Source organism: Chiloscyllium punctatum, chromosome 18, assembly GCF_047496795.1.
Source record: "Chiloscyllium punctatum isolate Juve2018m chromosome 18, sChiPun1.3, whole genome shotgun sequence".
NCBI classification, from domain to species: domain Eukaryota; kingdom Metazoa; phylum Chordata; class Chondrichthyes; order Orectolobiformes; family Hemiscylliidae; genus Chiloscyllium; species Chiloscyllium punctatum.
The window spans coordinates 71,307,251-71,331,313 of NC_092756.1; the positions used below are offsets into that span (position 1 = coordinate 71,307,251).

Sequence of the window (24,063 nt, forward strand, 5' to 3'; positions counted from 1 at the left end):
CTCCACTTTGGTTTGTGTCAATGTGTCCTCACATTCTGTTCTATCGAGTTATCATTCTGAGTGTGGGCAGCATTTTCACTCTGGTCTTGCTGCAGAACGCTTGAGGATTGCAATTGAGGATGGCGCAGTGGTTGGCACTGCTGCTTCACCGCGCCAGGGACTCCCGATTCGATTCCAGCCTCGGGCAAAAGCCTGTGTGGGGTTTGCACGTTCTCCCCGCGTGGGTGTGGGTTTCCTCCAGGTTCCACCCACAATCCAAAGATGTGCAGGTTAATGTGAATTGGCCGTGCCAGATTGCCCGTAATGTGCAGGGATGTGTACATGAGCTGCATGAGTCAGGTGTTAGTATAGGGTAGAGGGAATGAGTGTGGGTGGGTTACTCTTCGGAGGATCTGTGTGGACTTGTTGGGCCGAAGGGCCTGGTTCCACACTGCAGGTATTCTATGATAATGAAATCTATGTTGATGGATTCAGTAGACAACAGATAGAAGGGCACAGAGGCTGATGTGCAGTATCCAGGCCACACTGTGCTGCTAGCTCTCACCAGGCTCCTCTGTGGATATTAAAGATCCCACTGGTGGAAGAACAGGCGATGTCTGTCTGGACTCCTATAACCTTATTTATGCCTCAACCAATATGCCTTTCACAAAATAGAAAGGTGTTCTGGCCATTACCTTATTACTGATTTTTGGGAGCTTTCTGTGTGTAAACTGAACGTCGTGGTTCCAGTATTATCAGTGATCATGTTTCACTTAGATATCTTTTAAACCGTTTTGGGAAGCTGTTGTGTAGTTACCTCAGGTGTAGGCGTTGTCCAGGACTTTGCTGAGGCCTGTTCTGGAGTACGGCATCCAGTTCTGGTCATCCTGTTAGAGGAAGGAGATTATTTAATCTGGAGAGGGTTCAGAAAACATCTACCAGGATGTTGCCGGGAATGGAGGCTTTGAGTTATGGGGAGAGGCTGGATAGGCTGGGACTGTTTTCACTGGAGCGTAGGAGGTTGAGGGGTGACTTTATAGAGGTTTACAATATTGTGAGGGGTATAGATATATGGGTGGCACAGTGGTTAGCACTGCTGCCTCACAGCGCCAGAGACCCGGGTTCAACTCCCACCTCAGGCGACTGACTGTGTGGAGTTTGCACGTTCTCCCCGTGTCTGCGTGGGTTTCCTCCGGGTGCTCCGGTTTCCTCCCACAGTCCAAAGCTGTGCAGGTCTGGGTGAATTGGCCATGCTAAATTGCCCGTAGTGTTAGGTAAGGGGTAAATGTAGGGGTATGGGTGGGTTGCGCTTCGGCGGGTCGGTGTGGACTTGTTGGGCCGAAGGGCCTGTTTCCACACTGTAATGTAATGTAATGTAATCTAATCTAATAAGGTGACTGGCAGGTATCTCTTCCCTAGAGTGGGGGATTTTAAGACTAGGGGGCATATTTGTTAAGCTGAGTGAGCAGTTTTTAAAAAGACATGAAGGGCAATTTTTTGACACCAAGTGATTCACGTGTGGAATGACCTTCCTGAGGAAGTGGTGGATGTGGGTACAGTAACAATGTTTAAACGACATTTGGATATGTACATGAGTCGGAAAGGTTTGGAGGGATATGGGCCAAGAGCAGTCAGGTGGGACTAGATTAGTTTGGGATTATAGCCAGCATGGACTGGATGGGTCAAAGGGTCTGTTTCTGTGCTGTATGAGTCCATGACGCTGAAAACGAAAAGGGTTCATTTTGAGGTAGGGCTTTAGGGCTGTACAGAAAACAGACAGGGAGGGGTTGGGTGTCAAAGGTAGCCAGGGTTCGTTTCATACTGTACACTCCTAATTGTGGGGGTGGGTAATTAAACCAGGTATAGGGGCAGGCAGCACCAAACTGTGGGAGGCTCCTTGTGTAACGGGGCTGGAATTGGCAACTAAATGTCAAAATGGATATACAGTATGTGATTTGACAGGAAGAATAAGCCACACATTCGCTGATCCAGATGTAGACTGGGTAGAGCAGGTGCTGCCACACGTTTCCCATAATCCCACCTGGACAAGATCGCTAGCCTGAATCCAGAGGTTGAAGCTTGAAGGAGTGCCACCTCCCATCAAATATGACTGATCACAAGTCCCTCCCCCAGGGCAGGCGACATCAAGGCTAAGTAACAGGGGCCGCTGGTCCTAGGGTCCAGTAACCAAGGCCTGGGGTCCTGGGGACCAGTAACCAAGGCCTGGGGCCTAGTAACCAAGGCCTGGGGCCTAGTAACCAAGGCCTGGGGCCCTGGGGACCAGTAACTAAGGCCTGGGGCCCAGTAACCAAGGCTTGAGGTCCTGGGGCCCAGTAACCAAGGCTTGAGGTCCTGGGGCCCAGTAACCAAGGCCTGGAGCCCTGGGGACCCGCTGTGCAGGTAACAGCCCTGAGGCCCATCTGCAGCCTCAGACATGTTGGAAAGCTTGACAATTACACTGTTTCTAATTGTAATCTTCAGCCCCTGGAGTGGGATGTCAGGGACTGAAAGTGGGAAAATCTGCAGGGCTACATCTGGAAGTTTAAAATAATTAGTTACACTGGATATAAATTGCTCTGAGATTCGACAGTGATTTCAGGGGATTTCACGTTAGCAAACAGAACATCGCTGTTCAGACATTTGGGAGAGAGAAACTGAGATTAACAGACCAGTTCACTGGAAAACACGGGAACGATAGGCAACTTATCATGAACAGAAGGAGCTGCAGGCTGGTTCCCATCAAAACGGAACTAGAAGCCGGTTAACCTGAAAATGGGGAGCTACAGGCCAGTTACCGTGAAAACCGGGAACTACCGGCCAGTTAGCCTGACACAAGTCAGCAGGAAATTGCTATAAATTGTCATTAAGGAGATCTGAACACTTGGAAACATCGAGTGAACAGAGTCACCATGGTTTTCACAAAAGGCAAATCATATTTGACAAATTTAATTTGCATTTTTTTGAGGATCTAACCACTCAAGTAGAAGAGGAAGTTGTTGGGGCAGAAAGACCAAATAAATCACTCAACACCTGGCAGTCTACTTCCTGCATCAAACAATTTATTGAAATGATCCCAAGGGAGAGTCCCGAGAATCCAAAAACTTCTTCAGTAGACAAAGAAAAGGCATACATTTTTATACATTTGTTCTCAGCCTGCCTTTAGCAATTACAAATCAATCATATTATTAGTTAATTCCATACACTTCCAATTAAGCTAATCATGTAACTGTAATCATATAATCTCATGGCTAGAGATGGACAATGTTACGGTCTTATGATTTTTCCACAACGCTCTTGTTTCCTTTCTTGGGGCTTTTCGCAATGTACAATGGATTCAATTACATTACGTTGATAATCACGCTCCTTCTCAGACATTTGCTAACTGCTAAACGTTAATTAACAATAATTACGACAATGATTACTAAACTTAGTGATCTCTTAAGCCCCACTCTCTGCAACTGGATCCTCTGTTTCCTGACCCACAGGCCATAATCAGTGAAGATTGGGGACAATATTTCATCCCCACTAACACTCAACACTGGAGCCCCTCAAGGGGTGCATAGTCAGCCCCGTACTGTTCTCACTTATACCCAGGAGTGTGTCACCAAATACCAGACGAATGCCATTTATAAGTTCGCTGATGACACCACCATAGTCGGTCGAATCTCAGATGGCGACGAAACAGACTACAGACGGGAGGTGGAAGACCTGGAAAAATGGTGCACTGTGAACAACCGAGCTCTCAATGCCAGCAAAACCAAGGAACATTTGGCCCCTCTCCACATTAACAGCACAGAGGGGAACGAGTGGAGAGTGGTCGTCCACAATGAGCTCTCTTGGACTCTTCCTGTGGATGCCCTGGTTACAAAGGCCCAACAACGTCTCTTCTTCCTCAGGCAGCTGAGGAAATTTGACATAACAGCAAATACCCTTGCCAGCGTTTATAGGTGCACCATCGACAGCATTCTGTCTGGATGTATCACTACCTGGTATGGCAACGGTACCATTCAAGATCGGAGACGGTTACAGAGAGTGGTGAACTCGGCCCAGACAATCACAAAGGCCAACCTCCCATCTATAGAATCCATCTACCAGACCCACTGTCAAGGAAAGGTCTCCATCATTCTCAAAGATCCATCCCACCCTGGCAATGTTTTTCTACAACCTCTACCATCGGGGAGAAGGTACAGAAGCCTGAACAAACGCACCAACCGGTTTTGAAACAGTTTCTATCCTACTGTTGTTAGAATACTGAATGGACTCACGCTTAACATTCACCTGTACCTGTGTTTTTGTTCCTGCTGCTGTTTCCCTATTATTTACTTATCTATGCTACTTAACTCTGTGAGCTGCCTGTATTGCTCACAAGACGATAAGACATAGGAGCAGAATTTAGGCCATTCAGCCCATCGAGTTTGCTCCACCATTCAAACATGGCTGATATGTTTTTCAACCCCATTTTCCTGCTTTTTACCCAGTGATACTTGATCACCATTATACTCAAGAACCTATCTCAGTCTTAAATATACTCAATGACCTGGCCTCCACAGGCTTCTCTTGCAATGACTTCCATCGAGGGAACACACTCTGGCTGAAGAAGTTTCTTCTCTCCATTCTGAAAGGTCTTCCCTTTCCTCTAAGGCTGTGTCCTCAGATGCTAGTCTCTCCTGCCAATGGAAATATCTTCCCAACATCCACTCTGTCCAGGCCAGTCAACATTTTGTATGCTTCAGTTAGAACCCGCCCCCCCCCCCATCTTTCTAAACTCCACTGAATGTCCAAAGTCCTCAAACCTTCATCGTTATGTTAAGCTTTTCATTCCTGGGACTATTCTCGTGAACATCTTCTGAACGCTCTCCAGTGCCAGTACATCCTTCCTGAGATACAAGGCACAAAACTGCACACAATACTCCAAATGTGACCTGACCAGAATCTTATAGAGCCCCAGATGCGCATCCCTGTTTTGTACTGACAACGCTTTTCACTGTGCCTCAGTACGTGTGACAATAAATTCAATGCAATTCATAGTTTCTCACTAAGGACCTTTCGAATTCCGTTGTGCAGTTTATTTTTCTTTCTGCACTCATTACAGAAAATACAAAAGGTTGCCAATTTCTATCAATGATTTGAAAATCTGCGATATAACGTTATATCTGTAATATGAAGTTCCAGTATAAAGTTAGTGTTCTGCATAAAGTTATACGGTTACACTTAAGGTCAATATGAGAACAGCTTCTCTCTCACTGAAAGTCACTCTGTCTTGCAGCTGCAGTTGTAACTCTGCCAAGACATCGCTCGGCTGGTGGTGAGAAGGGCACTGACTGTCAGATCCTTCATGTACGCCCGGTCGGTCTGTGCCACCGCACGCTGCCCTCGAAGGGGCTGTGGGGGAGGTAGAGACTGTCACACATCTTGTGGGATGGGCCTTTTGTTATGAAGATGTGGGTATACCTTGAAGAGAGTTAAAAGCAGCAGAACTACTGGACGCAGCACCAAGTGTTCTCAATAAGGCAACAATGTATGTAAACACTGGGTTGAGCAACTCGAGTAGTTTGTTGCCTGGAGACAAAAAGCAAATTCAAATTCGGCAAATCAGTTTAAATTATACTCCAAAAAAATACCAAATTCCAATCAAGTTTGAATTGAGTATCTTGACAATCTTAAAAATCAATGACACGATCCGATGCTCTGGGGTATAGGACTAGGGGAAAATTGAACAGTTGAGAGGAGAACTGCCAAGTCCTAGCATGTAACAGACTGCTTGAAAAAAAAATCTTGTCTTTAAAAGAACCTTTTCAATCAGTAACCTGTGACGCAGAAATTCCTAACAAGGAGAAAAGAAGACACAGGAAGATCCGAAGACAAGAACCCAAAGCTGCCTGGTTTTGAGGTAGGAAATGTTGTTTTGTAAATCTTAATTGGGAGTTTTATCAGAGTAGTGTTATAGAAGGAAAGGTAAAAGATATGTTAGAGAAAGAAATTGTAAATAATGGTTAGTTAATTTTCCTCTGTTATACTTTAAGAAATAAAGTGTTACTTTTTATTTTACAAAGTTCTTGACCACTTGAATTTTTACAGATTACTGTATGGGATAAATCTTTTTTGTGCTGCTGGTTTTAAATTAAGCAGGAGGGTTTAGCCCGAGTCATAACACTTTGTAAAGGAAGTCTGGAGAGAGTTGCAGTGGTTTGTGTCAAGGTTCGTCCCGAGCAGCTTCGTGACACAGGAAGTGGTGTAGGGGTCAGGCCGTCTGCCTCCTCACTCTTTCCCTTCCTCTGTTCCCTCCCCCTTCTCTATCCCGTCCTGTTCACTGGAGGGTTTGGTGGGCGAAGGCAGTTGGTCTACTCGGTGATGGCCGCGTTTCCAACTCAGACCAACAGAGGGCTGGGCCCAGCGGAGAGCAGGGAGCCACAGTTTACCCGAAAGCGAGGCTGGGTGGAGGATTGGTCCTTTAACCATCCACCTTCAGAGACCTGTCGAGGTTCATCCCGAGCAGCTCCGTGAGGCGGGGGGACTCTGTGCTCTACGGGTCTGTTCCCCGGGACACACACCGAGACAAACACCGACTGCGCCTGGAGGACCATCAACTCAGTGAGAGAAGCTCTTTGATCTGCCCGAAACGTGTTGGTCTTCCAGAGCAAGGAGCTGACCCTGACCGAGTGTTACAGACGGACACCTTCCAAGGTCCAGGACTACGTGCTGAGGGGCCCACTGAAGCTTGGGGCAGCTGCTGCCAAGGGGCAGTGGGGAAAGACCCCCGTCTGAGGGCTTCCTGCTGAAGGGAAACGGGGGTCTGATCAGTTATCAGACCCTCCCAGTGCCTCAGATATGTGTAAATATCCTGTACAGGTAACTTGGTTTGTTTGTTGGATAGAGTCAAACTCCAATGTTTATTTATTTCTTCATATGCTACTGCACAGAACCAAACTGCTTTTGTGACTACTTTATGAATAAAGTATATTTTTGATAGTTCATCTCTAGAGGTGTTTATTAAAGGAGATAGAATCGCTTAAATGTTTATGGTGGGTTTTAGATTCAAAATCTCTAACTATTAGATGAGATACTCTACAGTATGGAAACAGGCCCTTCGGCCCACCAAGTCCACACCGATCCTCCGAAGAGCAACCCACCCAGACCCATTCCCCCTCTACACTTACCCCTTCACCTAACACTACGGGCAATTTAGCACAGCCAATTCACCTAACGTGCACATTTTTGGATCGTGGGATGAAACCCACAGACACAGGGAGTAGAATCAAACCTAGGTCCCTGGTGTTGTGAGGCTGCAGTGCTAACCACTGAGCCACTGTGCCGCCCCGAAACTATGGTCATCTAGAAATCTTAACTAAAGTAAATAGATCTTTTCTGCTTAGTTACCTGCGAAGTCTTGTTATTGAGCCTGTAGAGACTCTAATCACACTGTCTGTGCATTCTTCATTACCTGGAATTATCTTGCCCTTATCTCTCGGCCTATAAATTCTGTGCGCCTCTCTCCAGCTCACCTGTTGAAGGTGGAGAGAGACACTCCGAAAGCTTGTGATTTCAAATAAACCTGTTGGACTATAACCTGGTGTTGTGTGATTTCTTGACTTTGTCCACCCCCAGGCCAACACTGGCATCTCCACATCTTGAGAATAGGACTAACTGCAAATTTCCCTCCAGGCCACTCACCCGTCCTGACTTGGAAATATGTCGCTGTTCCTTCAGTATCGCTGGGTCAGAATCCTGGAATTCCCTCCGTCCCTCTGGGTCCCCCTCAACCCCCCGCAACTGCAGTAATTTAAGAATCGTCTCCAGGAGCAATTAGGGACAGGCAAGTAAATGTTGGTCTAGTCAGTAATGTCCCATGTAATGGAAGGAATTAAGGTTTTATAACTTACATTTATTTCCAATGAAGACAGTAATATAGATTGGATTTCATTCAGCAGATTGTGTAAATCCTGTATTTCCCCCTCAATAATACTGAAAAGATTGGAGGATGAATTGGGCCACGTATAGATATTAAATAAAACAACCTAGATGATTAATAACTAGCTTAAAGGATGATTAGGATTGAAACACAGGCTTACAGAAGGGTGGTGTGGTGAATAAAAGGAGGAGATGGGTGACCCATAATGTGGCACGGTGGCTCAGTGGTTAGCACTGCTGTCTCACAGCGCCAGAGACCCGGGTTCAATTCCCGCCTCAGGCGACTGACTGTGTGGAGTTTGTACATTCTCCCTGTGTCTGCGTGGGTTCCCTCCGGGTGCTCCGGTTTCCTCCCACAATCCAAAGAAGTGCAGGTTAGGTGAATTGGCCATGCTAAATTGCCCGTGTTGTTAGGTGCTTTAGTCAGAGGGAAATGGATCTGGGTGGGTTACTCATTGCAAGGTCGGTGTGGACCAGTTGGGCTGAAGGGCCTGTCTCCACACTGTAGGAAGTCTAGTCTAGTCTAAATACAACTGAGGCATACATCAGCACCAATCTGACTGAACAGTGGAACAAGCTAGAGAGAGTGAATCTTGGTTTCATCTCCTCTCTGGGACTATTTATACGTGACTCCAGTCTCATGCCGACATGGCGGCCGACTCCAAACAGTCCTCTGAGGTGTCCCAGTCAGGGAAGGGGGCAGTCTCAGGTGGCAACTCCTGAAGACTCCCGAGCCAGCGCCTCCCAAACCCACAGCCACTTCCATCTCGAAGGACAAGGGGACAGCAGATACATGGGAACGCCAACACTCCTGCAAGCTCCCCTCCGAGCCACTCACCGTCCCCGACTTGGAAATCTATTGCCGTTCCTTCAGCGTCGCTGGGTCCAAATCCTGGAGCTCCCTCCCAAACGTCTTTGTTCTGTACACCCCACAGAGTGACGAGAAGGCAGCTCAGCGATAGGGCAATTGTGGACGGACATTATACCCCTCACCTTGCCAGACATCACCACGTGCTGGAAAAGAAAGAGGACTTCTCTTTTTTAAAAATGCTGCTTTTGCCAACATCATTCCCAGGGTTGAATTTGGGAAAAAAAAGCTGTTTTCAATCAGCGAAAAAGCGACTGCTTTTACAGGACAAAGGATTAGAATCAAATTGAAGACAAGATCTGGGATTAAACTGCGGTCAATTCAAAGCCAGCCCTGACAGGAAGGGAATTTTATTACTAACTGGAGAATCAGCAAACTGAACATCATCCTCCTCAGACAGGTGAGGCAGAACATTATTTTAAACAATATTCTTGTATTTTCAGAGTTCACTGTGAGATAATTGTCTTCAAAGTGTTTAATTGCTGTCTATAAATGTGATTAATGCTCTTGCTTGTCTCATCTGGGCACACGAGGGTGAACAGCAACTGCTTCCATCGTAGAGAACCTCAAAATACAGCTTTCGATTATCTGTCGAGTTCAGCCATCCCTTAGTGTAAAATCATGGAGAGATACTAATGCCAGTGATCCTGCAACAGTGCAGCACTCCCTCAGCACTGACCCTGCGACAGTGCAGCACTCCCTCAGCACTGACCCTCCGACAGAGCGACACTCCCTCAGCACTGACCCTCCGACAGAGCAACACTCACTCAGCACTGATCCTCCGACAGTGCAACACTCCCTCAGCACTGACCCTCCGACAGAGCGACACTCACTCAGCACTGATCCTCCGACAGTGCGGCACTCCCTCAGTACTGACCCTCTGACAGTGCAGCACTCCCTCAGTACTGACCCTCTGACAGTGCAGCACTCCCTCAGTACTGACCCTCTGACAGTGCAGCACTCCCTCAGCACTGACCCTCTGACAGTGCAGCACTCCCTCAGTACTGACCCTCTGACAGTGCAGCACTCCCTCAGTACTGACCCTGCGACAGTGCAGCACTTCCTCAGTACTGACCCTCTGACAGTGCAGCACTCCCTCAGCACTGACCCTCCGACAGTGCAGCACTCCCTCAGCACTGACCCTCCAACAGTGCAGCACTCCCTCAGCACTGACCCTGCGACAGTGCGGCACTCCCTCAGCACTGACCCTCTGACAGTGCAGCATTCCCTCAGCACTGACCCTGCGACAGTGCAGCATTCCCTCAGCACTGACCCTGCGACAGTGCAGCATTCCCTCAGCACTGACACTCCCACAGAGCGACACTCACTCAGCACCTACCCTCCGACAGTGCGTCAATCCCTCAGCACTGACCCTCTGACAGTGCAGCACTCCCTCAGCACTGACTGTCCGACAGTGCGGCAATCCCTCAGCACTGACCCTGCGACAGTGCAGCATTCCCTCAGCACTGACCCTGCGACAGTGCAGCACTTCCTCAGTACTGACCCTCTGACAGTGCAGCACTCCCTCAGCACTGACCCTCCGACAGTGCAGCACTCCCTCAGCACTGACCCTCCGACAGTGCAGCACTCCCTCAGCACTGACCCTCCGACAGTGCGGCAATCCCTCAGCACTGACCCTCCGACAGTGCGGCAATCCCTCAGCACTGACCCTCCGACAGTGCGGCATTCCCTCAGCACTGACCCTCCGACAGTGCAGCACTTCCTCAGCACTGACCCTCCGACAGTGCAGCACTCCCTCAGCACTGACCCTCCGACAGTGCGGCAATCCCTCAGCACTGACCCTCCGACAGTGCGGCATTCCCTCAGCACTGACCCTCCGACAGTGCAGCACTTCCTCAGTACTGACCCTCTGACAGTGCAGCACTCCCTCAGCACTGACCCTGTGACAGTGCAGCACTCCCTCAGCACTGACCCTCTGACAGTGCAGCACTCCCTCAGCACTGACCCTCTGACAGTGCGGTGCTCCCTCAGCACTGACCCTCTGACAGTGCGGTGCTCCCTCAGCACTGACCCTGTGACAGTGCAGCACTCCCTCAGCACTGACCCTGCGACAGTGCAGCACTCCCTCAGCACTGACCCTGCGACAGTGCAGCACTCCCTCAGTACTGACCCTGCGACAGTGCAGCACTCCCTCAGTACTGACCCTCTGACAGTGCAGCACTCCCTCAGCACTGATCCTCTGACAGTGAATGTGAAGGGGTGAGACCTGAAACCTTGAATGATGCAGCCCTTGAGAGTCAGCCGTTTGGTTTAATTTGATGGAGGGGTGTTGTCCCGTCTGTCCTCACTCAGGGTCTTGCTGGTTGTGTTCTGCAGGCAGCTGGCTCGGGGATGGGCTGTTTGTCCATGAACCGCGACACCGTCGCGCTGGTGTTGAATGTTCTCGCTGTGGGTCTCTCAGCCGTGGCACTGAGTAGCACGTACTGGTGTGTCGGGACACAGAGAATACTGAAACCCGCCTGTACCGAGTCCAGGAGAACAGATTGCACCGTTCCCCCGGACATGGGGGAGTCAGAGTCTGACAGCAGCACTGGGCACAGCCAGTACAACTGGGAAATGGGAGATGATCGTTTCACCTTCCGATCATTCCACGCAGGGATCTGGATCTCCTGTGAGGAGAACATCACTGGCACAGGTCCGTAAATTCCGATCTCTCTCTCTCTGGTGTCGTGAAACTTGAAAGGGTTCAGAAAAGATTTACAAGGATGTTGCCACGGTTGGAGGATTTGAACTATAGAGAGAGGCTGAACAGGCTGGGGCTGTTTTCCCTGGAGTGTCGGAGGCTGAGGGGTGACCTTATAGAGGTTTACAAAATTATGAGGGGTATGGATAGGATAAACAGACAAAGTCTTTTCCCTTCCTATTCATATACCCATTCGGGTGCCTTTTAAATGCTATAATTGTACCAGCCTCGCAGTGCCAGGGACCCAGGTTCAATTCCAGCCTTGGGTGAGTGTCTGTGTGGAGTTTGCACATTCTCCCCGTGTCTGTGTGGGTTTCCTCCAGGGGTTGGGGGAGTCCAGAACTAGAGGGCATAGGTTTAGGGTGAGAGGGGAAAGATAGAAAAGAGACCTAAGGGGCAACTGTTTCATGCAGAGGGTGGTACATGTATGGAATGAGCTGCTAGATCAAGTGGTGAGAATTAGAATTCAAATTAGATTCCCTACAGTGTGGAAACAAGCCCTTTGGCCCAACAAGTCCACACCGCCCCTCCGAAGAGTATTCCCCATTCCCTGACATTTTCCCCTGACTAATGCACCTAACCTACACATCCCTGAACACTACGGGCAACTTAGTACGGCCAGACCACCTGACCTGCGCATCTTTGGACTGTGGGAGGAAACCGGAGCACCCGGAGGAAACCCACGCAGACACGGGGAGAATGTGCAAACTCCACACAGACAGTGGCCTGAGGCAGGAATTGAACCTGGATCCCTGGCACTGGGGGTTGGTACAATGATAGCATTTAAAAGGCACCTGAATGGGTAGATGAATAGGAAGGGTTTCGAGGGATATGGGCGACATGGGGTTAGATTAATTTAGAATATCTGGTCAGCACGGACGAGTTGGGTGTGTTTCGGTGCTGGACATCTCAATGCCTGGATAAATCCCCTGCCTCAGGGATAGGCAGCTCATGGAGCTCAGATCAATGCTACACGTCCCAAAGTATTTCTCCATGAGATCCGTAACCATTCACCATTCACCTAATTTCTCTACCCCTCCCCAGCACACATTAACCTCATCCATCACCACCCACTTCAATTCCAGCCAATCACCAATACCAGACAGAGTATGGACTGGCACTGCGTCCAGACAGAGTATGGACTGGCACTGGGTCCAGACAGAGTGTACAGACTGGCACTGCATTCAGACAGAGTGTACAGACTGGCACTATGTTCAGACAGAGTGTATGGACTGGCACTATGTTCAGACAGAGTGTACAGACTGGCAGTGCGTCCAGACAGAGTGTACAGACTGGCACTGTGTCCAGACAGAGTGTACAGACTGGCACTGTGTCCAGACAGAGTGTACAGACTGGCAGTGCGTCCAGGCAGAGTGTACAGACTGGCACTGTGTCCAGACAGAGTGTACAGACTGGCACTATGTTCAGACAGAGTGTACAGACTGGCAGTGCGTCCAGACAGAGTGTACAGACTGGCACTGTGTCCAGACAGAGTGTACAAACTGGCACTATGTTCAGACAGAATGTACAGACTGGCAGTGCATCCAGACAAAGTGTACAGACTGGCACTGTGTTCAGACAGAGTGTACAGACTGGCAGTGCGTCCAGGCAGAGTGTACAAACTTGACTGGGTCTATACAGGGCCTACAGACTGGAACTGTCTGTCCGTCTTATCACTCAACGATACCCCTCAGTCAGAGGGAATGTTGATAAAAGGCTGGGATTTGAACACATGAACAATAGCACCCCAGGCCTCAGTGAAATCAAAGTCTCCTTTACTGGAGTAATCGCAACGCAGTCTGACCTACAGGAGGTGATAGTTGTGCGGCTGACCGGAAGAAACTGGCTTTAAGGGTCACCTTAAAGGAGTGGGGTCTGCTGGGAGACAGTGGCAGGGTATCCCTGTTCTGTAAGTACAGGGACAAGTCAGCGATGGTCAGGGCCCAGGAGCATCTGGGATGCAGAGATCTTGGACAGGGTCGTGAGGCTGGATTAGCTTCGAGAGATAGGGAGCAGGTGGAGGGGGGCAAGGCCCAAGGGGAGGTGAAGACATGGATTTGACATTGATATTCCAGAATTGAGGCTTGCTCAAAGGGGAGCCTGTGTAGGTGATAGTACCAGGGTGAAGGGATTTAGAATATAGATCAGAGAATTGTACAGCACAGAACAGGCTCTCAATGTTGTGCTGAGTATTTATCTTAACCTAATATCTGGTGAGACCCCAGCTCAGCTTTGTGGAAGGTGCTATGAGGAATGCCCCGTCCCCAGGGGGTGGTATATAAGCTCCACACAAACCCCTTGCCAGCCCCCTCAGCAAACCCCTCGATTTCATTCACCCTCATTTACCCCTGCAGCCCCCCCTAGTGTTCACACGATTCGACGGTATTTATCTTGTGTGAGGAATGGAAGAAAAATAGGTTCCTTGAAAACAAGAAGATTAATCACTGGGTCACACAGTTCAGCGCAGAGATTACAGGAGTGCAGATTGGAAACGAAAGCAAAAAGAAAATGATGCTGCAAACCCACATCAGACTGGAGGAAGGTTGAGACTTTAATCTCGTCACGAACACTTAGCCGGGAAATGACGTAGGGACTGAGTGGACCAACGCTGGTCGATGCTCCAGCCTCCGCATTTTACCAGGATCTTGCCTGGTTTGGAGGGAAGGTCTTACAAGGAAAAGCTGAGGGACTTGAGGCTGCGTTCGTTAGAGAGAAGAAGGTTGAGAGGTGACTTAATAGAGACATATAAGATACTCAGAGGGTTAGATAGGGTGGACAGGGAGAGCCTTTTTCCTCAGATGGTGATGGTGAGCATGAGGGGACATAACTTTAAATTGAGGGGTGATAGATATAGGACAGATGTCAGAGGTAGCTTCTTCACTCAGAGAGTAGTAGGGGCGTGGAACACACTGTATGCCACAGTAATAGACTCATCAACTTTAAGGGCATTTAAATGGTCATTGGATGGGCGTATGAATGAAAATGGAATAGTGTAGGTTAGATGGGCTTCAGATTGGTTCCTCGGGTCAGCACAACAATCGAGGGCCGAAGGGCCTGTACAGCGCTTTGGGAAGTTTATAATAGCATGAGGGGTAGAGATAAGATGAAAGACAGCTGTCTTTTCCCTCGGGTGGGGGATTTCAAAACTAGGGGCACTCACTAAGGTGGGAGAAGAAAGATTTCAAAAAGACACGAGGGGCAACTTTGTTTTTTACACAGAGAGTGGTTCGTGTGTGGAATGGACTTCCAAAGGAGATGGTGGATGTGAGTAGAGTTACGACGTTTAAAAGATGTTTGAACAGGTTCATGAATAGGAAAGGTTTGGAGTGATATGGGCCAAGTGCAGGCAGGAGGGACTCGTTTAGTTTGGGATTCTGGTCGGCCTGGATGGACTAGTTGGACCGAAGGGCCTGTTTCTGTGCAGTATGACCCTAAGACTCTAACATTGCCTGCATCATCCATGAACTTGCACCTTTCTCTCAGGTCTCTCCTCCTGCACCCCTCACCGTCTTTGAACCCTCTTCTCTCTGAGACCCATATCCTTGCCCTTCAATCCTTTATGTTCCTTCATTCATTCCTGGGATCGTACCAGCCATCTCTAATCATCCCTTGAATGGATTGTCTCTCCAAAACCATGTCAGCGGGGCTGTTAAGAGTTCATCCCATTGGCGTGGGTCAGGGGTCACATGTAGGGTAAGGATGGGGGTGGGTCTCCTTCCCTAAAGGGCATTAGTGAGCTTAAGAGGCTTTTAATCCTTGTTGCCATGGTTACCATCACTGAGGTAGCTTCTGAAATCCCAATTTATTAAACTCTGCCACCACCATGATCGGGTTTGGACCCACGTCCTCAGTGAATATGTAAATGCAGTAACTGCCTGTTCTTTTCCTCAGGGGAAAGGTGCCGGAGTTTCATTGATTTGGCCCCCGTCACTCAGCAAGGTAAGAGGGGGCAGGTCGCTGGGATTTGGTGGAGGATGGATCACCGGGGGGGGATGGGGAGTGAGTGGGGAGGGGTGGTTGGAGGGTGACTGAAAGCGGGGTTTGGGATGGGGACGAGGGACACTGAGGGTGATGGCACTTGTGGAGGGATAGGCAGGAGGGAGGAGGTGGAGGAGGGAGAGTGAGAGCTGAGGGTTGGGTGAGGAGGGAAGGCAAGGGGCTGGGGGTGTGGGGAAAATTATTCATCGGGGGTTCAGTCTGAAATCAAGCATTCCACACAAAAACCTACAAAAGATCAATTTGTGAATGAACATAAATCCCTTTGAGATTAAAGACGCACTGTGCCGATGTTACAGTCTTCTTGTGAAGTGAGACATGTACATGTTCATTTTTTGTTTTAAATACGGACAAATTTTTAATAATAGGTTATGAGGGATTAGCAGGTCTCATTGCACGATGGGCCGAATGGCCTCCTCCTGCTCTAGTTTGGTCATATTGCTGTCAGGCCTGGTCTCTCTGGTCTCTCCCTCGGCCTAGTGTGTGCTGTCATGCCTGTCTCCTGTCTCTCTCACATACTTATCTTGTTATTTGTGAGTCATTTCATATTCCTGTCTGTCTGAGTCTATCTACAACTGTCTCACTCTGCCTTTCAGATTTTCTCTAGTTCATCTGTACTTTTTGATCTTTCAGTCTGCCATTTCTCATTAGTTTGTCTCGTCTGTCACTTCTCTCTTGAATGTGCATTGGGTCTCATATTGGGACTGATGCTGACTGCCTCCCTAATCCACACTCTCTCTCTCTCTCTCTGTGTCTCTCTCTCTCTGTGCTATTTACCAGGTATCCTGTGGCTCTCGCTGGTCTCTGAGGTTCTCCATGTTGGCCTGCTCTCCTTCAGTTTCCTGCTGATGGGGCTAGACTTCTGTTTATCTGGCAACCCTACCTGTGGCCTCAAACTCAACGCGTTTGCAGCCATTTTCTCTGTTTTATCGGGTAAGGAAGTGTCAAAAATTATCAGAGCGTCCACAGGATTAGATACTGAGTAAAGCTCCTTCCACACTGCATTCCACACCACCCATTCAAACACTCCCAGGACACCACTGGCATAGATTAGACACGGAGTAAAGCTTTCCCTACCATTTTAAACTGAAAGTGAAGCCTCCTCTGCACTGTTCCCATCAAACACTCCCAGGGACAGGGACAGCACGGGGTTAGATACAGAGTAAAGCTCCCTCCACACTGTCCCCCACCAAACACTCCCAGGACAGGGTCAACACGGGGTTAGATACAGAGTAAAGATCCCTCTACACTGTCCCCCCATCAAATACACCCAGGACAGGGTCAGCACGGAGTTAGATACAGAGTAAAGCTTCCTCTACACTGTCCCCATCAAAAACTCCCAGGACAGGGATAGCACAGGATTAGAAGCTTAGTAAAGCTCCCTCCACAATTTATCTCAACAAACATTCCCAGGACATGGCCAGCACGGGGTTAGGTAGAGAGTAAAGCTCCTTCTATACTGTCCACCATCAAACACTGCCAGGATAGGGAACAGCATGGGATTAGATACAGAGTAAAGCTCCTCCTACACTGTCCCCATCAAAAACTCCCGGAACAGGGACTGCATGGGGTTAGATACAGAGTAAAGCTCTCTCTACATCGTCCCACATCAAACACTCCCAGGACAGGGACAGCACGGGGTTAGATACAGAGTAAAGGTCCTCCTACACTGTCCCCCATCAAACACTCCCAGGACAGGGACAGCACGGGGTTAGATACAGAGTAAAGCTCCCTCCACACTGTCCCCCATCAAACATTCTCAGGACAGGGACAATGGAGGTTTAGATACAGAGTAAAGCTCTCTCCACACTGTCCCCTATCAAACACTCCCAGGACATGGACAGCATGTGGTTAGATACAGAGTGAAGCTCCCTCCACACTGTCCCCCATCAAAAACTCCCAGGAGAGGGACGGCACGGGGTTAGATACAGAGTAAAGCTCCCTCTACACTGTCCCCCATCAAACATTCCCAGGACATGTCCAGCGCAGGGTTAGATGCAGAGTAAAGCTCCTCCTACACTGTCCCCCATCAAACACTCCAAGGACAGGGACAGCATGGAGTTAGATACAGAGTAAAGCTCCCTCCACACTGTCCCCCACCAAACACTCCAAGGACAGGGACAGCACAGGGTTAGGTACAGAGTAAAGCTCCTCCTACACTGTCCCCCACCAAACACTCCAAGGACAGGGACAGCACAGGGTTAGATACAGAGTAAAGCTCCTCCTACACTGTCCCCCATCAAACACTCCAAGGACAGGGACAGCATGGGGTTAGATACAGAGTAAAGCTTCCACTACACCGTCCCTCATCACACACTCCCTGGACAGGGGAAGATTACTTGTAATTTCAAAAATATACTTTAATCATATCTTTGGATAGAATTGAATTGTTGTAGTGACTATGTATGTATAAAGAGTACAATTCTGTAAATACAGGCACAGCATTGTCAATACTGAGATAATTAGTACATAAATGTAGTGTTTATGTTCATGTTGGAGTCTGGAAGGGTGAATGCCTGTATTTCTAAATAGCAATGTGTGCACAGTGTGTTAGTGAGTGCTCCTAGGGGCTGTGTGACTGCCTGTGTGTGACTGCCTGTGTGTGAGACCGTGATGCTGGGTGACTGTGTATGTTAGTGAATGCCAGTGTGAATGTCACTGTGTGAGCACCTGCAAATATGTGTGTTAATGTGTGACAATATGCACAAGTCACCTCTGTATGTCAGCGTGCGAGAGAGTGTCAGTGTGTGAGAATGTGTGTGTTGGTGTATGTCTCTGTGAGGGTCTCAGTGGTGTGTGAGAGTGTGTCAGTGAGTGTGTCAATGAGAATCTGTGTGTGTGTGTCAATGAGAGTGTGTCAGTGTGTCAGTGAGATTCTGTCACTGAGTGTGTCAGTGAGAATCAGTGAGTGTGTCAATGAGAATCTGTCAGTGAGAGTCTGTGTCAATGAGAGTGTGTCAGTGAGATTCTGTCAGTGAGAGTGTGTCAGTGTGTGTGTGTCAATGAGAGTGTGTCAGTGAGATTCTGTCAGTGAGAGTGTGTCAGTGTGTGTGTGTCAATGAGAGTGTGTCAGTGTGAGAGTGTGAGACTGAGAGAGATTCTATCCCTTTGCTCTCAGGGTTGCTCGGAATGGTCGCCCATATGATGTACTCGCAGGTTTTCCACGTGACAGCGAGTCAAGGGCCTGAAGATTGGAGACCCTATTGCTGGGACTTTGGCTGGTCCTTCTAGTGAGTACCTCACTGTGGGGGTGGGGGAGGGGGAGTAGGGGGAATGCCAACGCCTCGTTTGATTTGATATGATTTATTGCTTCACATGTACAACCCAAAAGTGTTGTTTTGCATGCTCTACAGGCAAATTGTACCATACACAGTGCATCAGGGTAACAGAACAGAGTGCAGGATACAGTGTCACGGCCACAGAGAAGGTATAGAGAGAGGGAGCGACCAGCATTAACATTTGGGAGGTCTGTTCAAACGTCTGCTAACAGCGGGGAAGAAACTGCTCTTGAATCTATTCAGACACGTGTTCAAACTTTTATATCTTCTGCCTGATGGAAGAGGGTGGGAGGGAGTCTAACCGGGGTGGGAGAGAGTCTAACCGGGGTGGGAGGGAGTCTAACCGGGGTGGGAGGGAGTCTAACCGGGGTGGGAGGGAGTCTAACCGGGGTGGGAGGGAGTCTAACCGGGGTGGGAGGGAGTCTAACCGGGGTGGGAGGGAGTCTAACCAGGGCGGGAGGGAGTCTGACCGGGGTGGGAGAGAGTCTAACCGGGGTGGGAGAGAGTCTAACCGGGGTGGGAGAGAGTCTAACCGGGGGGGGAGGGAGTATAACCGGGGTGGGAGGGAGTATAACCGGGGTGGGAGAGAGTCTAACCGGGGCGGGAGGGAGTCTAACCGGGGTGGGAGAGAGTCTAACCGGGGTGGGAGGGAGTCTAACCGGGGTGGGAGGGAGTCTGACCGGGGTGGGAGAGAGTCTAACCGGGGTGGGAGGGAGTCTAACCGGGGCGGGAGGGAGTCTAACCGGGGTGGGAGGGAGTCTGACCGGGGTGGGAGAGAGTCTAACCGGGGTGGGAGAGAGTCTAACCGGGGGGGGAGGGAGTATAACCGGGGTGGGAGGGAGTATAACCGGGGTGGGAGGGAGTATAACCGGGGGGGGGAGGGGGTATAACCGGGGGGGGGGGGAGGGAGTCTAACCGGGGTGGGAGGGAGTATAACCGGGGGGGGAGGGGGTCTAACCGGGGGGGGGAGGGAGTATAACCGGGGGGGGAGGGAGTATAACCGGGGTGGGAGAGAGTCTAACCAGGGTGGGAGGGAGTATAACCGGGGTGGGAGAGAGTCTAACCGGGGGGGGGAGGGAGTATAACCGGGGGGGGGGAGGGAGTATAACCGGGGTGGGAGGGAGTCTAACCGGGGTGGGAGAGAGTCTAACCAGGGTGGGAGGGAGTATAACCGGGGTGGGAGAGAGTCTAACCGGGGTGGGAGAGAGTCTAACCAGGGTGGGAGGGAGTATAACCGGGGTGGGAGAGAGTCTAACCGGGGGGGGGAGGCAGTCTAACCGGGGGGGGGGAGGGAGTATAACCGGGGTGGGAGGGAGTATAACCGGGGGGAGGGGGTATAACCGGGGTGGGAGGGAGTATAACCGGGGTGGGAGGAGGTCTAACCGGGGGGGGAGGGGGACTAACCGGGGTGGGAGGGAGTATAACCGGGGCGGGAGGGGGTATAACCGGGGGGGGGAGGGGGTATAACTGGGGGGGGGAGGGAGTATAACCGGGGTGGGAGGGGGTCTAACCGGGGGGGGGAGGGAGAATAACCGGGGGGGGGGGGAGGGGGTATAACTGGGGGGGGGAGGGGGTATAACCGGGGGGGGGGGGGGGAGGGAGTATAACCGGGGTGGGAGGGGGTCTAACCGGGGGGGGGAGGGAGTATAACCGGGGTGGGGAGGGGGTCTAACCGGGGGGGGGAGGGAGTATAACCGGGGTGGGAGGGGGTCTAACCGGGGGGGGGAGGGAGTATAACCGGGGTGGGAGGGGGTCTAACCGGGGGGGGGAGGGAGTATAACCGGGGTGGGGAGGGAGTATAACCGGGGGGGGGGGGAGGGAGTATAACCGGGGTGGGAGGCTGGTTTGGGTGATGGACTGGGCTGGGTTCATGACTCTCTGACGTTTCTTGCCATCCTGGGAAGAGCAGTCGACAAACCTCACCCCCACCCCCACCCCTCCTCCCCCCCCCGCCCCAAAGGTGGGATGCATCCGGATAGGGTGCTTTCTACAGTGAACCTAGAAAAAGTGGTCAGAGTCCTTGTGGACATGCCGAATTCCCTTAGCCTCCTGAGGAAGTGGAGACGTTGTTGTGCTTTCCTGACCGTTGTGTCAGCGTGGGTGGACCAGGACGGATTGTTGGTGACCCGTCACTCCCAGGAATGTGATGTTGTCCACCATCTCCAGCTCAGCACCATTGACACAGAGGGGCATGCCTTCCAGTCTGCCTGCTGAAGTCGATGGCCAGCTCCTTCACTGTGCTCTGACATCGAGGGAGAGATTGTTGTCTTTACACCACACTGCTAAGAAGGTGATCTCTTTCCTGTGTACTGTCCCGTCATTGTTTGAGATCCAACCTAGAACAGTGGTGTCATCAGCAAATTTGTTAATGGGGTTGGCGTGGAGATTGGCCACACAGTCATGAGTGTGTAAGGAGTAGGGTAAGGGGCTAAGTATGTGGCTTTGTGGGGCACTGGTGTTGTAGATTATGCTGGAGGAGGTACTGTTGCTCATCCTCACTGATTGCAGCCTACAAATTAGGAAGTCGAGGATTTGGTTGCAGAGCGGGGACCGGAGTCCTCGGTCACAGGGTGTAGAGGTGGGTCTGGTTGGAATTATGATGTTGAAGGTGGAGCTGTAGTCTATATGTAGGAGTCTGATGTAGGTGTCCTTATTATCCAGATATTCCAGGGATGAGTGTAGGGTCAGGGAGATGTCTGTTGTGCCAGGAGGTGAATTGCGAAGGATTGAGGTAATCTGGGAGGCTGGGGTTAATGTGAGCCATGATTGACCTCTCACAGCACTTCATAACGCTGGAGGTCAGAACCACTGGCCAGAGACATTGAGGTAAGGGAGTTTTGTTTGGACTGGGTAGGATGGTGGTCTTCTTGAAGGAGGTGGGAACCTCAGATCGTAGTAAGGAGAGGTTAAAGATGTCTGCAGAGGTCCCACCATCTTTGAGCATTGCTGTACAACCATCAGAGATGCCTACTGCACCATCCTCGGTCTGCATTTTGGAGATCACTCTCTGTGCTCCTCACCCCGGTCTACAAGCAGAAAGTGAAGCGTGAGGACCCTCAGTACAGAAGCTAATGCACGGTGGGTCTGAGGCAACGGGACGGTTTCTGCAGGACTGCTTCGAGTCTGTGGACCGGACCATATTCAAGAACTCAGCGGCCAACCTCTGCCTCACAGGATCTGAATACACGGCCGGGAAGTCCATCCAAGTCAGTCACTTTCCGTGGGCTCACTCTTAAGGAGGCCAGTCTGACGTCAGCAGTGGTGACCATGGGTACAGATACACCAGAGGCTGATGGGATAGGTGACATCGTTTCAATGACCTTCTGTTCAGAGCTCAGTGGGTAGGGATGTTCTGTTACCCACGATTCTGTTCAGCTTCGCTTTGTAGCCCATTATGTCGTGTAAGCTTCACTATAAACAATGGGTGTCCGTGTGGTTAGTCTGGGTCTCAAGCTTAGTTTGCTGTTGCCTCTTGGCATCTCTGGTGAATTTCCTGTAGAGGTCAGGGTCACCCGACTTGAATGGCTCAGTCCTGGACTCCAATGGGAAGTGGGTCTCCATGGTTTTTGATTGGGGAACATTCGGATTAACGCCTTCAGCACATAGTCCTCTACATACTGAACTCTATAACAGTAGTGACATACTCGTTTAGGTTGGCTGCTGAGATCTTACATATGGCCAAGTCACTGACTCGAAGCAGTTCTGTAGAAATTGTTCCATTGTCTCAGACCAACACTGCATTACCTTCTGTACTGAGGGTTTTCACGCTTCACTTTCTGCTTGTAGGCCGGGCGAGGAGCACAGAGGGTGATCTGATAGTCCAAAGATGGGGGTAATGGAATGGTTGGCACTTCTGATGGTTGTGTAGCAACGGTCAACCATGTTCAGGCCGCTGGCGGGACGAGCGATGTGTTAATGGTATTTTGGTAGTGCATTCCTGAGGTTGGCCTGGTTGAAGCTACGATAAACAAGGCCTCGGAATATTCAGTCTCAAGGCTTCATCAAGACCACTCTTCACTTTCGCGTGGGGTGGGACATAGACTGCTGTCAGGGTGGGGGAGGTGAACGCACACATCATAGGGTCATAGAGACGGCACTTTACCATGAGATGTTCCGGGGAAGCATTAACCTGCCTGGATCGCCATGCCTGAGCACCAGGAGGTGTTGGCCGAGAGATAGGCCCCACCTTCCCTTGCTTGAGGACACCAGGTGGGAACGTTTGGAGAACTGGGAAACCCTCAGGGTGTGAGGTACACTGAGGTGCAACAGGAGTGAGCCATGTCTCTGTAAAACCAGAGTACACAGCATTTCCCTCTGGAAGGTGAGTCTGGCTTTAAGTTCATCCGTTTTGTTCTCAATGGTCTGGATGTTTGCCAGGAGTATTCTGGGGAGGGGGTCCTTGAAACCCTGAAGTTTCAGTCTCACCGGACATCCAGTGTCTCTCCCACATTTCCTGTTCCTAATCAATCCCGGGTATCGGTGAGGGATGTCTGCTGCGCCATGTGGGCACTCCCGATGGAGTCCTGAGCACCAGTCACGGCCTTGAGCGTTCTTCGGGGTTGGGGGGAAGTGGTGCGGTGGGCCTTACGGTCAGTTTGGTCAGGCCTCCTCAATGTCAGGTCACAATGTTCCTGGTTCCACCGCTGGTCAGGTCTTGGTTCCGGGGTTCCACAAGGTTGGGCCTGTGACAGGCCGGAAGGCCTCTGGCCTTGTACCTCCAGCATCAACAAGGTAAGTAGGTGCGATCAATGGGGTCCTGGGCACCAGCCTAATTCACAAGCGCTCTTGGGCAGGGTCATGTGGCCGTTGGGGGCTCCTTAGTGCCGGGTCACTGTGGGGTTGGGTCTTGTCCCCGTGCTGGCCAGGCCTCAGTTTTCTCTGAGGTGGTCCAGGGAGCCCGGCCCTTGTCGGGCCTTGTTGTCTGTTTCTGGTGACTGCTCACTCTCTGTCCTGCCCCTAACCTTCTGCTGTTTTCCAGCTTCGCTTGGGCTTCCTTCACCTTCTGCATGGCCTCCTCAGTCACTGCTCTGAACAGCTACACCAAGACAATCCTCGAGTTTAACCAGCTGCAGAAAATCTGCCGGCGCTATTCGGAGCGGGGGCTGGATTCTCTCCCGGGACGGTCCTGTGGCTCAGTCCAAACTTTTCCCGATCCGGTTCGCGGCCTCCTGACCTGCAGGCCACCAGCAGATGAACTCGACACCGCGTCCCTTGGTGATGAATGTTGTTAACTCCAGGGAGACAGCCTGTGTCTGCCTCATTCCTCTTCATCGATATGATCCCTTTCCAATATTGTCAACGTAAAAGCTTTCCCCAATAAAGAAACTGAG

The 24,063-nt window shown here is 50.5% G+C and overlaps 1 protein-coding gene across 1 annotated transcript; it reads left to right on the top strand.

Annotated features, from left to right (window-relative positions):
- Positions 1-9,130: 9,130 nt before the first annotated feature.
- LOC140489183 (germ cell-specific gene 1-like protein) lies at positions 9,131-24,063 on the top strand. The gene is made up of 6 exons (XM_072588436.1): positions 9,131-9,155; positions 11,093-11,411; positions 15,351-15,398; positions 16,236-16,388; positions 18,574-18,685; positions 23,712-24,063. The coding sequence occupies exons 2-6, from the start codon at positions 11,108-11,110 to the stop codon at positions 23,962-23,964; spliced, it is 870 nt and encodes a 289-aa protein (XP_072444537.1). The 5' UTR covers positions 9,131-9,155; positions 11,093-11,107; the 3' UTR covers positions 23,965-24,063.

What these genes read in the sequence shown, in the direction of transcription:
- LOC140489183 (XM_072588436.1), top strand. Translation starts at nt 11,108, where the DNA reads ATGGGCTGTTTGTCCATGAACCGCGACACCGTCGCGCTGGTGTTGAAT. An exon ending in GGAGAACATCACTGGCACAG is followed by an intron (nt 11,412 to 15,350) that starts GTCCGTAAATTC and finishes TCTTTTCCTCAG; the next exon opens with GGGAAAGGTGCCGGAGTTTC. An exon ending in GACTTTGGCTGGTCCTTCTA is followed by an intron (nt 18,686 to 23,711) that starts GTGAGTACCTCA and finishes GCTGTTTTCCAG; the next exon opens with CTTCGCTTGGGCTTCCTTCA.